General features: G+C 41.6%; 1 protein-coding gene across 2 annotated transcripts in view; it reads right to left on the reverse strand.

Annotated features, from left to right (window-relative positions):
- The window catches only part of zbtb16a (zinc finger and BTB domain containing 16a), a 137900-nt gene extending 127153 nt beyond the window's left edge, over window positions 1–10747 (reverse strand). For both annotated transcript variants that reach the window (XM_006785089.3, XM_035905341.2), the window contains exons 1-2: window positions 10525–10747; window positions 6152–7478 (exon numbers count right to left, since the gene is read on the reverse strand). In XM_006785089.3, coding sequence (XP_006785152.1) covers window positions 6152–7389 — 1238 coding nt within the window. In that variant the 5' untranslated portion in view covers window positions 7390–7478; window positions 10525–10747. The remainder of the gene's footprint in view (window positions 1–6151; window positions 7479–10524) is intronic.
- Window positions 10748–17953: the final 7206 nt, after the last annotated feature.

Raw genomic sequence — 17953 nt, forward strand, 5'->3', positions numbered from 1 at the left:
TGTTATCATTAACCCTCTCTCCAAACCACAAGTTCCCCCACATAGACAAAAGATAGGGGCCTCAGTGTATTTGCTTCATAGCACTCCAAGCCAGACCGCATCAGCAAAGGCCACGTCTGCTGAGCGCTGTTAGCCACACAGAGGCAGCTGCTCACACCGAGTCAAGCTGCTAACTTTTATTGCACAAGCACACTCCCTCCACTCTTATCTCAGGGAGGAAGGCGATCTAATCTGCTGCTTGATTAGATCGCCTCCCTCCATTGCCACAGCCACTGTCTGCATATTGGTATCCCCCAACCCCTATCTTGGTGCTGCCCTTCTCTTACTTATCTTATTTCTTACCACCACCACACCGTTTCCAAAAAAGCATCTTTTCCCCCCCGCCCTCTCTAAAAAGACTGCTTTCCTTTGCCACCTGATGACATCACAGCGTACGACAATAAGACGCTTGATCTGCACGCTTGTGTGCGTGTAGTATATTCCACAAGATGCAGCCCCCTGAGTTAAGTCTTTAATCGATACATCTCCCTATCCTGACAGTGAGGACAGAGCCCAGATCTGAGATCACAGCGATGGCGGTGTAAATCTTTACGGTTCAACCAGAGCCTTTTAAAGCCTGTCTATAATTGGGACTCAGCCAGCAGCTGCCTCGGCTCTGGCTATCACCACGGGCCTGGTCAAAGCGGCAGTTCCTTAGGGGCACAAACAAACACCGCACCTCCAATAGGGGCAAAAAAAGAAAGCACCTGTGCGAGGATAAAAGGGAAATGATGTGGCAGCCAGACTTGAATAAGCCCTCTGCTGTTGTCTGTGGCTTAGGTGTTTCTTGGAGAGGTGTTTTTCGTTGAGTGAGGCTTTTTGTGCTATTGGATTATTACACCAACATGTACTGTACCTCTGAGTGCAAGCAGGGGAGACTTAACTCACTGAGTGATTTCAAATAGAGGGTAATCCACTGCCATGTAATGGATGCTTTGTTGCCCAGCTACTTTCAGGAAGCAGGAAAATGCTTGCACAGTTTTACAGGTTAGAATCAAAAGTCTGCTGCTCTCTTAGTCATTCTTATTTAAGATCAAAGGCGACATACTGTATTCAGCGAGTAAGACTGTGACAATGAAGCAAATATCTGACTACCTACTTCAAAGCACAGATATTTATCCTTTATTGTTAGCACATGTAGTTTTTTCCCCCTACTTTTTACACTTAAGATGAGCAGGATACAGAAGGGCTGTTATTTTGAGGTCAACAAACACTCTGGACTGCTGTCTGGGGATTTTGCACAAACTATACCGGATGTCACCTCTCAAACAACAGCAACAGTCTGATTTTTTTATACACACACACTCTATTTGTGAGGTTATGCACTGTGATCGGCACAGACGGTTTTCTTACGGCATCAGAACCTTGTGGTTTTGTTGTATGTCGAAAGAACAGCACTGCTCAGTGTTGTAGAGCAGCGGCCCCCAACCTTTTTTGCGCCACGGACTGGTTTATGCCCGACAATATTTTCATGGACCGGCCTTTAAGGTGTCGCGGATAAATACAACAAAATAAAACTAGTACCGAAAAAAAGAAAATTTATTCATAACACACATGAAAAGACCAAGGAAAACCAAGTAAACGATAAAAACGATAACAAAATAACGCTGAAAACCGATAAAAAACCCTGAAAACTATACATTTCACACCTGAGCCTCAACTCTCGCGGCCCGGTACCAAACGACTCACGGACCGGTACCGGTCCGAGGCCCGGGGGTTGGGGACCGCTGTTGTAGAGTCTTCAGTTTAGCTGCTAATAGAAATAAGAGCTATGGAACTTATGAGATAATATTAATATATCTAATCGTGAGAGTTAAAACGACATGGCCCGAGGTAGTTGGCTACCACATTAAGCTACAACTGCTGCGGTCGCAAAATGGGCGCAGTGCTGTGCTGGTTTGAAGTTTTTGACAGGTCCTTTTGCAATTTTATGACAGGCACTATCAATCACCACGAGTGAAAAGACTGGTGACTTTTCACTGGTGACTATGACTGGATTTGTCGACTATATCACAGAGGATGTTATTCTGTGTTTCTGAATTGTCAGTTTGACCACCAATCACAAAGATCCGAATAGTTAAGAAGATAAGTTATAGTTCAATTTTAAATGCTTTTACAGTTTTTATTGTATGTATTCAAATAACTTTATCTAACCATAACAACATGACTACACCATAAGAGACTTATATATACATACACATACATATATATGCATCTTATAAAGGCATCGAAAGGTTTTGGGGGTTTATTTTGGTGCATCTCCACATTTGCATGCTGTTCAATTTATATTTTTGTCAGTGGTTGTCATCACTGGATGCCATCACACGTATTCTTGTAAATCCTAACCCAGACAGTTACAACTGGAAAAATTGGTGAAGTGTGGAAAAAAATATATCAAAGGAAGTATTTTTTTAATATATATATTTGAGTATATAGACATACTGTATTTACAAAAAATGTGTGTTTTTGTTGTCATGAAACAGGTGTATTTGGTACCATTGAGTCCCATCGACTGTCTTGCAGGCATCCTTTATGCTTATTGGAGCTCACTGGGGATGGGGGTGGTGGTTAATTGTTGCTAGTGACCAAAGCAACCGAATGTCATTGTGTAAGGAAACAACATCTATACCTTCCAACAGCTTCCCCTTAGTGTGCAGGTTACATACGTGTGTGTATGTGCATACATTGTTATCACCTGCAACAAATGCATTGGACCGCTATCTGAACTCAATCTGCTCTTGGTTTACTAAGAAGGAGCGCCAAGGGTTATCTGTCCCACTCTGATATGCACAGATAAGGGCCTTGGGCCTGCTGTTTAAACACCTGCGGCCTGGGGTATTAGAGCGCCCTCCGTCCCCTTTGCCACAAAAGAGGAGGAAATGGAAGAGTGAGCGCTGCCTGCTACTGCTGAGGGGAGTGTATGTGAAAAGTAATGAACACAAGTGTGTGCGCGTGCGGAGGTTAATGCGAGGGTGATTATTTCCACCGCTGCCAGCCTCTGCCCCAAACACTGCCATCAATAATAAAAATAACAGGAGCGAAAACAGAGCAGACAAACAGGAATTCATTGACTTATCCCGTTCATTCATCGCCCCTGTGCCCCTCCAAAAATAAACCCAGGCTGTACTATGAAAAGACACTGCTGTAGCATTGATACTTATCAGTAATGTTTAACGGCTATATGCTGGAAAAGCTCCTTTCAAACAGGCTCTTTTTTTTCACTTATGTGATGTACATTACAGCGAGGGTCAATCATTTGCATGAGAATGGACGATTAAGTGAAAGAGATAAACCCAAGGCTAGTTCCCGTGAATTGGATGCTGTGTTTGGAATACCAAGCAGAGGAGCCCCCCCCTCCGACTGCCTCTGCAGAATTAGCCCCCTGCATCATGCATTTATTTTCTAAATAATCACTCAGGCCCTTCCTGTGTTGATTATTTTCTCAGTGCAAGGGTTACTAAAATATTGCTGTAATCCTGTCTGCCTAAAGCCCCAACAATGCACACCGTGGGCTAAATAAATCTAGGGCTTGTCAGTGGGGACGTGAGCTGGTGGCCTGATGGAGGGAAGGTGGAGGGGAAAAGTTGCCATGGTCAGATAGACTTAGATTAAATACAAGGAAACTCAGGCACTTATAAGTCAGAGTAAACCTTTCATTAAGCTCATTTTTGTTTGCACGATAAGTTCAACTTTCAACATCAGTGCTTTTACAATACCCAAGGTAAAATACAGATAACACAACTACTTATAAAGTAGTTCAAAGAAGGCAAAATCCTCAAATATCTATAGTTATCTTAAGATAGTCAATCATTAAAGGAATTAGTCTAAAGTTAAGTTAATTGATCAGCTATCATATCAGAAAAAGCAGGCAAAAATCTACTTCTGACATAACATTCAATATAAGCTTTTTCCCTTCAATTATAATAATTTATTCTAAACTGATGTACATTATAAGGCGTTCATTAACCTAATATCAAGGTAGCATCTCTGCTGCTTAAAAAGAAGCAAACGTTTCCACAGTCAATAAACAACTCCTTACACTTGTTTTGCTAATACATAATGAATTCAGTGTTTATATGAAAGGTTGCAGAAACTAGATTTATACAGGAAGTGGGCACTTTTCGGTGCATTCATTTAAACATAGAAGCCCACATTGACACCTCACACCACTGACCTGTGCCACATCTGGAAACAATTAGACTCATGTTTGACTTGACCTGCCCGCACCTAAGTGAACTTTGCCAACTTTTTTATGCGTTTGTCGCAGAGGCAGTGCTGACCCTGACACAGTTGCTCCGGGGGAATGATGCGTAATTAGTCAGAGGGAACACGACTCCACTTGTCTGAAATAAAACATCTTGCATACCCATCAGGAGGATTAAGAAGTGTGACAGGATAGCCATAAAAAATAAGCAATAAATAAAGAAAGAAAGAAGAAGCGGGGACTGGATATGATACCAAATGACCCACAGTGGAGTTTGTGAGGACACGAGAAGCGTCTGAATTATCCAGCATCTCAGGCGAAGCGGACCTTTCATGTCAAAATGGCAGAGCAGACAGCGGATGATGCAATGTTTGATTTCTACACTTCAGGAGGCTGTCAGGACAGCACATACAATATTAAACAGTGTCGTGTCGGTGTATCAACCAGTGTAAATTAACCCATTAGTATGCTATGGGGTGAGGCGGCGAGATCAATGCATGAAACGGTTTGGAAATCTCCTTTGATACAAGATTTCCCAGCTTGAGTGAATTGATGAAATTCCTCTTGAAACACAGGCAACCATTTCACACGCCACACTTTTTCTCAAGACAGAGACGAGCGTAGCCTGTCCGTTAACGCAGTTCGGCTACATTAATGCATCTAAAGCAGAGGCTATTGTGCTTCTTCTTTTTTTTTTAAGTGGCTGTAAAAGCCTGCTTAGGATGAACTGATCATAAGCGCAAAAGCCACTTCTTTTTCTGTCCTTATGATTTTTAGACGTGTAATATGAGTCAATGCAAAAAATCCTCTTTAACTTAATGAAAAATTAGCTCTAATCATGAAGGTCACACAAATATATACACTGTGACTTCCTGTATGTCTTTCATCGAGTCAAACCTATTCGGTAATATTTCTTTAACTTGAAAGTCTGGACTGAATCACTTCAGTGCTTAGCCATGTATGCCAAGATACCAGCTCAAGAATGATGGGATGGGTGATAAGGTTCAAATCCTCCAGTGAACTTTAACCACTGTGCATTCCTTTGCATTGATTCAAGCAAACACTGCAGGGTGAGAAGGTGGCCTTCAAGGTAAAATTTCTCAAACATTACGACAGCACGAAAGAGAGGTCATGCAAGATTAATATTCAGTTTGCTTGCTCAACCAGGGTCAATCCAAATATGAAAGAAATCCAGTGAAATATATCAAATTGAGCAGGTTATTATGTCAGAAAAAAGGCGTAGAGAGATTTGAAAAATTTTCAGTAATTCAAGTGAGGTTTCGGGGCAAAAACTCTGTTTTTTTTCTGGTTTACTGTCACTCTCCTGTCCAAGAGCTACCTCCTTGTCTCAAAGCCCAGGTTCAGCACTCATTTCCTGGACTGACCGTCTACTCCAATTATCAAGCTAATAAAGGCCCCCCTTGTGCAGTTATGGGAAAGGGGAGGGGAATTGGTTCCAGGATGAGGGGGTTCCACTTTGGTAAGTGTGTGTGATAGCTGCCGCCCACATCTTGTAAGGTGTGACTAATGGTCTTGGACAATGTTAAGACAGCACTTCTTCGGCGGTCACCTGGACAGGCCTGGTAGTTACTGAAGGAGCAAATCTCCAAGTTTGAGCTGTCAGCCACACAAAACTAAGGTTTCTGTGGTTATAAAAGGGTGTTACTATTTGCTATTTCTCATAATATCAAAGCAAAAAGCTGTCCACTTTAAATTATTAACAATAGGAATTATGTTTCCTATTGACTTTCACATTCTGATGCACGTCAAGAATCCATAAATAAACATTCAAAATTTCAGTCAAATTAAGGGTAGTTGAAATGCTAAAAAAGGGACGCAAATTTCAAGAACAAAACAATTAAAAAAATAATTTTTAAGCGACTATATTCGGAAGAAAAGTTGTCTTACCTGTGCTGCTCCACAGCTTCATTATCTGGTAGCTCTGCACCGCAAACATTGCAACGTTCATGCTGGTTCCTGCCGTCTGGTTTCATGCCCACTGCCAGCTCCCCAAGCTTGCTGAAGAATTCTCTCTGGATGAAACTCTGAGGCAGGAGTCCCCCATAGGCACTGAAGTCCATAGACATAGCCAGGGCTGGGGACATGGGCAGAGCGGACGCCATGGATACTGGCATGGACATCATGGCATCTGATTTATGATTGACAGGTAAGGAGTAGAGAGAGGCCAGATGTTTCTCAGTCATTCCAGCCATTGCTTCCATCCCCATCTGACTGACTTCAGCTTGAGAGTCGCCCATGCCTTCGTCACGGACGTAATGCAGCTCACGGGCACTGGTGATCACGCTGCTCCTGGTTGGCGTTCCAGGACCATCTCTGTTCCTGTCCTCCCCACTTCGTTCTCCATTGCTGGAGGCACTGGACTCCATGTTCTGTGGGCTTTCGTGGCCATTGCCGCCCATATCCACTTGCATCATCTCAGTCTTGATCTCAGTCATCAGTTGGTTGGAGTTGCCGTGAACTAGTTGTTCACCGCCAAAGCCCTGCTGGAGCAGAGACTGGCCGATGCTCATCAGACTGTCCACAGCAGCTTTGGTGGGACTCAGGGTGGAGACACCAAAGGAAGTGGAGACGGAGGGACTCTGGTCGACGACCCCGGGCATGTTAGAGACTTGCTGTGTACCTGACAGATAGGGGCTCCCCATGGAATGCTTTTTTGAGTTTTTGGCTCCATTGTGACCTTTGCGCTCATCGTCTTCCTCTGTGCTTCCATCGTTAGCGTTGACCTCAGCATCATTTTCATCTGAGGACTGGATGGTTTCCAGGATCTTCAGGCATTGCTCTTCTAAGTACTCAATCTCAAGTATCTCGGCTGCATACAGAAGGTCATCCAAGTCCTCCACCTTGGCCTGGAGCGTGGCAGTGTAAGCATACTCCAAAATCTGCTGAAAAGTCTTTGGTGATAGAAAGTCCAGGGTATAATGCTGGCTGCTGCGGTGAAAGAGGATTTCAAACATTTTGCTGGTGCAGGCTAGCACAGTCCTGTGAGCGTGAAACTCCTGGCTGTCTACCATGATGACCACGTCGCACAGAGTTCCAGCCAGACGCATCTGGTTGGCCTTCTGCAGCAGGGAATTGGGGTGGTTGGGGTTCTGAAGCTGGATCATACCCATTTTAGTTAAATCCATGATGTCGATGCAAACCACGAGGCCGACTCATGAGGCTCTCCTTCCCCGATCAACAATGTTTTTAGCTATCTTTGTAAACAAGATGAAACCTGTATGGAAGACAAGAGGGGAGAAAAAAATCAGCTCTGTTAGAGTCTGATGCAAGAACAAAGTATCATGAGTTAAAAAGATATTAGTCTTTACACATTTAAATCCAACATGCTCAGTCTGTGTTTTTTTTTTCTTCCCTTCAGAATCTGAATGAATGAAAGGGCTTTCTCTTTGGAAAAATTTTTTAAATTCCAGTTTATCATAAAATACAAGTGCCTTTCATTATTTCAATCACGCTGCAAATAAATGTGATGCATTTGTTACGCTTATTTAAAACATGCCACCTCTTTCTCTCTCTAAATGGCAAGTGTGAGGCAATTGCAAATATCCTGCCAGTGTGGTAAACACTCCGCTCAGTGGCATTGTTCTTAAATTCAGCAGAGAGTATTGACTGTAGATTTCTGAAGGGAAACAATTTGTGAGCCATCCAACATGCTCAACCTGCATATCAATCAGTCCAACATATGTTACGTTAAAAAGATGTCTTCATTTAGTTATCTAATCGGTATGTACACCAGTTAAACAAGTGTGAATTGTGGGTTTTCACTGCCGCTCGGTTCACAAAGACCATCAGCAGCCTTTCTGAAATTAAATAGCATCTTACTCAGTATTCTCATCACAGACGGGAGCAGAGAGCAGCGGCCAGAAATGGGTGGAAAGGAAAGCAGGATGAGGCAAAAGCACACAACACTGCTGTACCAAACACAGCTCTCAGTCGCTAATGTTGAAAATCGCAAATTTGTCCTCCTCCTACTCCTGTTAACCTGATTACTGAAGTTAACAACGCAACACGCTCCCACAACCCTATACTTTGACCTGCACCAAAAAAATAATTAAAGCTGGCTTAGATTGAATACACAGATTCACCACTACATTCAGTTTAACACTGAACTATGCTGCTTCTTCATTGTCCCAATTAACTAAACAGTTATTTGCCACTGCACCTACTCCAAGTGAAGCAGGAATGGTCACCAGATTAGTGTCGCCTTTGACCTACAAAAGCTCACTCGGGGCCAATTTTTAGGTTTTCGGAAGAGTGAATAAGTCAGGCTTATGACAAATGACAAAGTGTGTCAGATGAAGTCTGGTGAGAAGTGATATGCTGTCTAAATTTGTAATATTAGTATTGTTTTTATTAATAATAATCTTCAAATTAATTTTTAAAGATTATGAAACAGGGAATAAAAAGACAACACCCTTCACACCTGTAAAAAAAGAAAAGAAAGAAAAGGAAGAAAGAAGAAAGGAAAAATAAACCTTGAAAAAATGATAAGGTTTCTTTTTCTTGCCAAACCTTCTATAATATATAAATAAGATCATCTAAACACACTGAATCTGAATATTCAGGGGGTAAATGATGCTGCACCTATTGTTAGTGCTGAGAGTAACGGAAAATAAATCTCCCGGCTTTTGGGGCACTGGGCGGTTTGTCTTTTCCGTACCTTGACAAAAATCGATGTAGAATGTAGGTAATGATAAAACCACAGGTTCTCCTCTAACTGAAATTAGCCACTCAGTAAACAGAGATCATGCCTAAAACCCGACATTATCTTTATTGCAGGTATGCCAATAGCGCCGATTTATGGCCCCGTAAATGATCAATGCTTGTTGCGCTCTGTGGGTTATCAACTAAACTGTGGCTTCACTGGGATGTAAAGTTGCTGTCTGGGGACTTTGTCTGTTTTCTATTAATAAAGGAAAAAGGCTGCGTGGGTCTAGACGGCGTTAATTTTAGCCAGACGCACCAGACAAATTATACACAACGATTATGCGTTACGCAAAACATCGCGTACTACATTAAGTACATTAAGCCTGGAGAGATTTCCTCCCCGGAGGACGATATGGACCGCTGACAATAACCACATCACGCCGACTTCACAGAGCGGCAGCATAATCAATCTGATCACGAGTTGTCTGCCATAGCGCGCCTTGACGAGCCAGCCACAACAAGAATAAACAGCGTTCAATATTCCAGACCATGAGCCACACTGACAGACACAAACGCGGAGAGATCAAAATGGTACGGGGAGGGGGGGCGATCAGATACCGGTGCCTGCTAAAAAAGTACACGCGACACAGACGGCAGGCAAGGGTCTCCGATTTGAGCCAGCTCTCATTTGATCAACGCACAGGTGGACTTTGAGGCAGGATGAACACTGTAGCGCTACCTTGTAACAGTGAAGGAGAAAGAAGGGGGGTTTGGTCTCGGGAAAGCTGCCTAAGGGATAAAGAGGAAAAAAGAGTGAAAGGGGAAGAGAGAGATCAGACACACTCGATAACAAATCAATTTGCCATCGCATCTGTTACCAGTTCCCCCACCTCACAGTGTGCTGCGCGTGCTACGGCGAGCCGATTATTGGTAACCAATCAAACATTTAGCTGGCTGTCAATCAATGGCAGTGCGCCTGTACAGTGACTGGATTTACGGTTGTTTCGTGTGTAAAAACCAGTGTCTCCAGTCCCCCATCATGATGTCATCACGGCTAAATAAGCCACGCTGGTGCGTCTGGAGACACAAGGACAAGCATGAGTGTCGCCGTCCTTAAAAAAAAAAATATGGGCAAAATTTCCACCAAAACAAGCTAACGCGATTTCAAAGTCACACGCAGCGAGGCGTCATATGTTGTCTGGCTCCCCGTGAAACAGCCAGACCTCACGTCCTCTGACTGCGATCTCCAGAATACTAACGAGCCCGAGAAGAAGAAGGGGGGGTTACGTCAACCTTAACATCTCTACACTGAGCTACAGTGCGTTAATGCAAACTTCAACACCTTGCAGCGCAATCAGGTAAACACTTGTTTTCATCCAGAACTCCGGTGCGCAAGTCCAACTCGCATGCCAAAGTCGCGTTTGCAGTCAACTTCAGCGTGAGGTTGAACGGGGACACGCATAAAAAAGCCGATCCTCAGCACTATAAACACATCAAAACATCCATATGGTGAATGAAAGTACGCGAAGAAAACAGTACTAGATACATGCAGAGTAGCGGCTCTGGCACTTGTCGCCGGGAAACTGCAGCTGCATTTAGCCCGGATTGGTACTCACCTAAGTTGCACGTTTTGATTCCGGATAGTGCAGGGGGATTGGGGCTACAGCATAGTAAGGCAGTTCGCAGTACCCGCTCTCAGAACATGCTCTAACTCCTTTCTTCTCTCGCCTTAGCAAATCAACACGGCGCTGACGTCAACGCAGCCAGTCAGCCAGACGAGAAGCAGGCAGGCGGGCAGCCGGCGCTGCGCTCCAGTCCATACAAACACTGAGAAAGTGAGACACCTAGGGGGCTGTCTCATGTCAAACGCCTATGTTACAGTATGGCAGTGAAAGGTGAGCGACACTGCCCTCTCTCCAGCTTCCTGAACGCACACACAGCCTGCGGTTGTTCTTTAACTCGAGCCAGGAGCTGACTTATGGGTTCGGCGTTACAGGAAGGAAACTCAAGAAGAGGGGCTCATAAAAAAAAAACCCTAATATTTTCACTCCATTCATATCGGTTCAAAAATTGGTGTAACAGAGGGACAGGTATGACTTAGTGCAAAGGAGCGATGAAGCTGTGTAGCTGTGCTGTCTGGCACATAATTAGCGTACCCAAAAAACAAATGGAGAAATTATTCAATTAAAAAAATGCTCTATTTCTATCTTCTTAAAAAGTAACATCGTGTTCCGTTACTTGATGTCCTACAATCAGAAAGCAAAACACATTATAATTTCATTATTTGTGTTCCTGGCAATGATGTAGTTTCACATCAATATTCTGTGATATTAGTGCTTCGAGCTTCCCATCCTATCCTCCCACTTCTATCATTTTACGAACTACTCTTTAAATTATTATTTTTTTAAAAATCCTAAATTCAAACCGCTACACCACTACTGTTGTCATTAACAGATTTTACAGTGGAATATTCTAGAAACTAGGGGGATTTTTAGGTCAGTGCAGAATTATAATACTCGCGATTTAACTGTGTAATGGCTAGAATAAAGTTTATAACCATCCAAAGTAAATGATCGTCTGAAAAATGGGTATACCTAAATCAGAATCTAATATGTTTAACCACAACATGGTTCAAATGTTATGTTGAAGAGGGAAAAAAGGGTTACTAGACATGGAAGTGTCAGTCACTGCCAACAAAACTCTGAATGTGCTCACAATTCAGTGTGATTAAATATATCCAAGATCTGCATCTGATTTCACTGATTTCATAGAAGTAATTTTCATTCGCTTGAGTCTTAGATCCCTCGTTTTAAAATACTGACAACAGGAAGGAAGGAAACTACTGGAGAAACAGAGCTACGCATGCAGCTGTGGGCCAACTAATTTCTTGTTTTATAAAAATCCATCCAAATGATCAGTGCAGTGAGTGACTTTCAGCCAAATGGTTTTGTAGTGCATTACCAGCCCTGGATTGTTTTTATCCTCCTCTTTTTTTTCCCCATTGACCTATAACAAGCGATGCAATGGGCAGCTCACCTCATAATTGTTTGGCTTGATAAAACTCTCTATTGTAAAAGCATAATTTGGCTCTTTTCTGGATATAAATTTGATAGATGGTTTTGCCCTAATGATGATCACTGTCTAGTGGCGATCCTTTACCCTCAGTTTTATGTCACTATATTTTCATTTTTGCTGTTACGTTGCCTTTAAGTGCTTCTTGAGAGCTCTTACTTTCCTAGAGTCACAAATAAAAATTGCCCGTAACTCAGAAGGAAGTTGAGAGAATGGACATGATGTGTACATAAATCCTTATCCAAGTTATCCATTTGTGCAAACATTTAAGTTCCCCAGCTCCTGCTTTGTTTTCTTTTATTGTTAAGCAAACTTTTTATCTACTGCTTTAAGGGGGTTAAAGATTACAAGCAACAAATGAAATATTTCACCATCATGGCACATAAATCTATACAGACATATGTAATCTGTGTGATTCCAAAATAACTGTAATTGTTATTTTGAATGGCAAACATTTACTATCAGCTACTCTGTTAACAAAGTGCATAAATATAATGCCTTTGGGGGGTTAAATGAGTTGACATTTATATATATTTGTTCAGTGGTTAAGGAATGCATATTGTTTGAGGTAGAATGGAATATTTTTACCAGTAAAAGTCCGGCAGTTTAAAATCCTACAAAACTGAACCTTTGCAAAGTGGTGCAGCTTAAAGAAGAACCATTTACAACACAACGGCTGTAAGGCCAAAAAAGCTGGGAGGGCCAAATCATCCAGCGTGATGAGTTTGAACACCTTTGCACCTCAGGCTCACATCAACACTCAACTGACTGAAGCTGATAAAATTGAAGCAATGGACGGGTCAGGTCAGAGTAGACTTTCTCAGGGAGACCGGGGTCGCTCAGTGTCTGCAACAGATCACTCGGCATGCTCTATCAGTCAGTGTCTGACAGCAGCTTTATGGTTTCCAGAGGAAAGAAAACGATAATCATTAATATTTACAAAAATGACAAAAGATGCTTCATAGCCAAGGCATAAAAACTGATCAAGAGTGTTCTTTAGTTTTTTTTAATAGATGATAGATTTGACTAAAATGTCTTTGGACTGTCATTCAGAGCCACCAGCAACAGACAAGCATTTCAGTTCTGCATGACAGTCTTGGGTAACATAGAAACTTTATTCCTGTTCAAACTCCCAGACAGCTGATGACTTTTGCTTTGTATTGCTCAACCAGTTTTTGTTTTTGTTCTAATTTCAGTTTTTCTCTCATGAGTTTTGTTTCCTACTCACATAAATGACTCAGTACCTGTGACAGTCACCCTCACGGATCAGCCGCTGGACTGTAAAAACACCGGGATGCTTTAATAAACTGCCTGTCAGAAATCTTTTAGTAGCGACTGGCCAGGTGGTCAGTAAAGGTCACGGCAATCGTAGATTTAAATGTCAGACTGAAAAATAAGCGGACTCAATTGGAATTAGTAATCGCTATCATTTTCTCGGGCAAAGAAAGCAAACACTTCCTCCGCAGTATTTGTTACAATGTCAAACTTTCTCTTCGTGCTTATTGAAATGATTTTAAAAACAGCAACAAGTCGAGGTTCTTGCACCAGGTTGTAAGCAGGCCCGCGGTTTATAGCCATTTCAAAATGGGAAGCATAGGTTCGGAGGCTTTCAGGGAAATCTCATTTCCTTTAAAATACAGTGGTGCTCTGGGAATTTTTAGATTCATCCGGGCACGGATCACAGAGTGCTTCATTACCTCTGAGCTGCGTGCTGTGCAGGCTTACCCAGGGATAAAGAAAAAGGCACTCCCTTAATCTGGCAATAATCCACCATTTTACTGAGGGGAAGGAAGATGTGGGCTAAATTATAAAAACCAGATCATCACTACACTTTAAAAAAAAATACCAAGAGTTAGAAAAAAGATGGGCTGCCTGGAGGAAGTTTTGGTTCCGAATGGGATCATTAAATGTCACTGAGTTAATAGGAGCTCCGGTGTGATTCAGTGGCAGGTTATCTGGGCTGCACAGGTTTCCATTGCATTCCCACAGATATATATTGCAGCTCACTCTACCGTTGTTTTCTTTGTTAAAAGAAGGTGATCAGTAATAATGAAAATCCTTAGGTAGTGCTTTTCAATAAAAATAAATGCATGTGCACAGCTAATATACAAATATGGTATGCTTTTTGGAAATATCAAAGGATGGTGAACAGTTCTGTGCAACTCAACATCAGCAAATAAAGGAGGCGAGGAGATCCAGGATTAATATAATCATGAGTAAGAGTAATAGTTTTTGTATATATGCACATTTACAGAGCACAGTGAAATAAAATGACAAAAGTAACCAGTTAAAACAACAAAAACAGACAAATGGAAATAAAATAACACATACAAGCAGTATTACTCGTTTTTTCAGTACACTAAGGCTAAGATTGTTTTTCTGTGAAGGCTCCACACTTTCATTTTAAGTGGCACCACGCTGCAGATCTCCTGTGAGTTTGTGGTGTCCGTTTCCTACACTGTAGTCTGCTTGGACAAAAGCCTGATGACGGACGAAACCAAAACATTTCAGGAAGGCTGGGGTGGAGCTGGACAATCTCCAGTCTGCACAGAGAAAGATGTCAGAAGTCCTCTCCATCATGGACAACCTCTCCCACACTTCACTGTGGCTGTTCTGGCCAGCCAGAGAAGTGTGTTCACCCCCAGAGTTATAAAGTTATAAAAAGCACCCTTGCTGCTGAATTAAATTGTATTTTTTTTTACATTCATTTTCAATTATTAAAACTTATTACTAAATTTTACAACTTCCCAATCTTAAGCAACTGCAGTTTCCCTCTGGGGATGATTAAAGTTCTCCTGAATCCGACTGGCTAATTATCAGTTTTCTTGTTCAAAACCATACTCAGGAATGTGATCAGGCCCATAATATTGAAAATAATTAGAGCAATCAGATCCAAATTAAAAACAAAATATGTCACAGATTCAGGGGAAACTCAGAAAACAAGTCAGACTGGGCACGTGCAGTTTATTAAGAGAAAGACGTCCTTACAAACCACAGGACGAGAGCTGAAGTCGGCGGTCAAAGTCTGATATTTTTTAATTTGTCTGTTCCACAGAGCTTTGTAGTCCCCCAAAACAAATTAAATATTATGTTTATATATTGAATATTAAAAAATAATGGAGCCATGTTGTTGCTGGGAAACATGACATTATTTTGCCTCATTACCATGACCACAGATTGTGAAATTCATTTCAGGTCAATCACACTTAAACTGTTGTGCTCGTGTAAATACCCACCAAGACATCATATCCGTGCTATTAAACCACTGAAAGTAAACAGCATTTTTACTGCTATCTGGACAGCATTTCCTAAAACCTACAGCTTACTAAACTCATATCAAAATTAAGCTGTGTGACCCATTTTTCAAGGCCTTCGTCTTCAGTATTAGTGTTTGGTTGGGTCTCACCAAATCAGCTTTTTAGACCCCCAGACAGATGTAAGGTCAAAAGTTATTTTCAAGGTAAGGTGGTAGCCATTTGAACATTTTGGTATCATATTATAACGCATGCTGACTGTTAGAATAACCTAACATAATAATGTTTGATGATCTTCGGCGTGTATTTGCTCAGCCAAAGTTTTTTATGACTGCATTATTTAAACTGTAGCTGTACTGTGTCAATTTTACAGTTTCTTAGTAGTTATTTACTCTCCTACCTTCTAACGAACACAACGTTTTAGGCTTCGATTCAGACTAAATTCTCAAGCATAGACAGAAGTGACAGGAAAACCTGGTTAATGGTTCTGTCACGAAGGAAAATATTTCAGGTTAAGATCTTTGAGGCTCTGCTGACCAGAAACCCCCCATTGTCTGTATCCTGTGTAGCCACGGCGCTTGGAGGTGATGTGTGTGCGCGCCTGTGTATGAGTGTCTGTGGGTGGGGGGTGTGTGTATAGGCCCCACACAGTGGACCTTTGTGAAACTCTGCCCATGCAGCCAAACTGAATGGACTCTTTTTACACTTGTGTAAACCTGGGGGCGTCTCCGGCATTGAGGCCACACCTCTCTGACCCCTGACCCTCACCTCTGGCCTTGCTGGATTTGGTCAGGAGGTGCTTTTTTTGGTTGCCATGTGCTTATGGGGAAAGCCAAAAATCTTTCAGTGTGGATTTTAGTTTGATCCCACAGACACACAATCTCCTGCAGACTGTAGTTCAAGCATTTTATACTAATATGACAACATTTGTGTAACCAAAATAACTTTTTTTTCATAAAACACAAAATCCAAGGAAAGTAACTCTTAGAGCAGAAATAACAAATGTAAGCAAACTAGAGCAAAAGTGAAAAGCATGAATCTAAAGTAGTTCACTCGTCCAAAACGAGTGCACTTCATTTTTCTGACCCCTGAATGACCAGCTCTTCTCTGTTTATCAAGTTACAGGTTTGTCCACTTCCACAGAAAGAATGGTCGAACCTGCAACAGGTTAATGGGTGAAATGGCTATGTTGACCTAGGTGTTTTATTTACCAAGTGCCTGTTTACTTCTCCATTCCAAGCCTTCAGCTGCACCCTCAGAGGACAAACTACAGCGCTTAAGAGAATCTCCCGGATCAATACTTCTCTTTTCTTGAATGGCAAAAGAATGGCAGCCCCACAAACAGGACTTGTTTGGTCAGTTTCAGGTGAGGAGCACCTTGATCTAAGACTCTGCAATCATTTCTTAACCAACCATTGACAGACCATCGGCTGTGTTGAAAGGATGGTTATTACCAAGGCGATAAGGTTGCTAGTGAAAAAGCAATAAATTATCATCTGTAGATAACATTTTTCCGTTGTAAAACAGAATGCACTTTTCACCTCAAAAAGCCATTAAAAAATCTAATAATTCATACTGGTTCTGTGTTCACTGGCTAAACATCAAATCTGATAAAATATTTAATGTATTATCTCTCACATAGCTACGGGGGGAAAACCCACCCAACTTTTTTACCAAATTAACAAAATATTATTTATTTGTACTCCTTCATGTATTAGAACACTTCTGTAGCACTAGCTATCAAAAAAGAGCACTTAAGAAAACTGAAGAGTCTGCGTTTTGTCTCATGATTATTCACTGATATAACTTTTGTGCTTATAGTAAATGTATGGTGTCATATTACTCCAATGTCCTGTGCGCGTATTTGACGTATTGCCATGCGTGGGGGCAGAAAAAACAAACAGAAAATGAAAAACGAGCAGCACAAAATCCAAAATGCAAGCAATCAAAGCGAACAACGCTAACTTCGTTGGGACAAGTGGCTTTATCCTTGCAGTGAGACTTTGGGTCATTTATAGCATCTACCCTAAAATAATGGATGTGCCCTTGTGATGTCGGTGTGTGATGTCTAGCTAAGTTATTGAAGAAATTTATGACCCGGCATCGCGAGCGGCCATACCGCTGAAGAAAACAAAAAACCGTTGGTATGTCTGTGTGTGACAAACTGTCACTGCGGCCCTGCTATTTTTCAGGGGAAGGCAGCATTGCTGTGATGATTCATTGTATTTTCAAACACGAGTGCAAATTATTCAGAACAAAACAACAAAATTAGAACAAAAAAAAGAACAAAAGCATTTTTTAAAGGAGAAGGAAAGGCAGACGGCAGAGAAAACCTCTTTTATCTTGAAGCTTTATGTATTTCTCCGACTCTGATATCTGTGAGCGCAGCGTCTACTCATCGCTTTTTCACCATATTATTTTTAAGCTAAATAAACACTGATAAGGCTAATTGTAAGCGAAATATGGAGATCACCCCAGGTATTGTTTAGAGATCCATTTTATATAATCCTTCCTATTCAGTTTCTTTTTGAATTCTAGAATTTAAATTCTGTAACAAAGCTTTGAGATCTGGATCTATTTTGGTTTAGACAGGTGATACACAGAAAAAAAGAAAAAAAAAAAAGAGAAAAGGTGGGCAGACAAACACAAAACCCCACATGGACTTTGGTGGGGTAATTTTCTCATTAATAATTAACATATTTGAACCCATTTAAACTCT

The sequence above is a fragment of the Neolamprologus brichardi genome, chromosome 10, assembly GCF_056152115.1.
Source record: "Neolamprologus brichardi isolate AB-2024 chromosome 10, ASM5615211v1, whole genome shotgun sequence".
NCBI lineage: Eukaryota > Metazoa > Chordata > Actinopteri > Cichliformes > Cichlidae > Neolamprologus > Neolamprologus brichardi.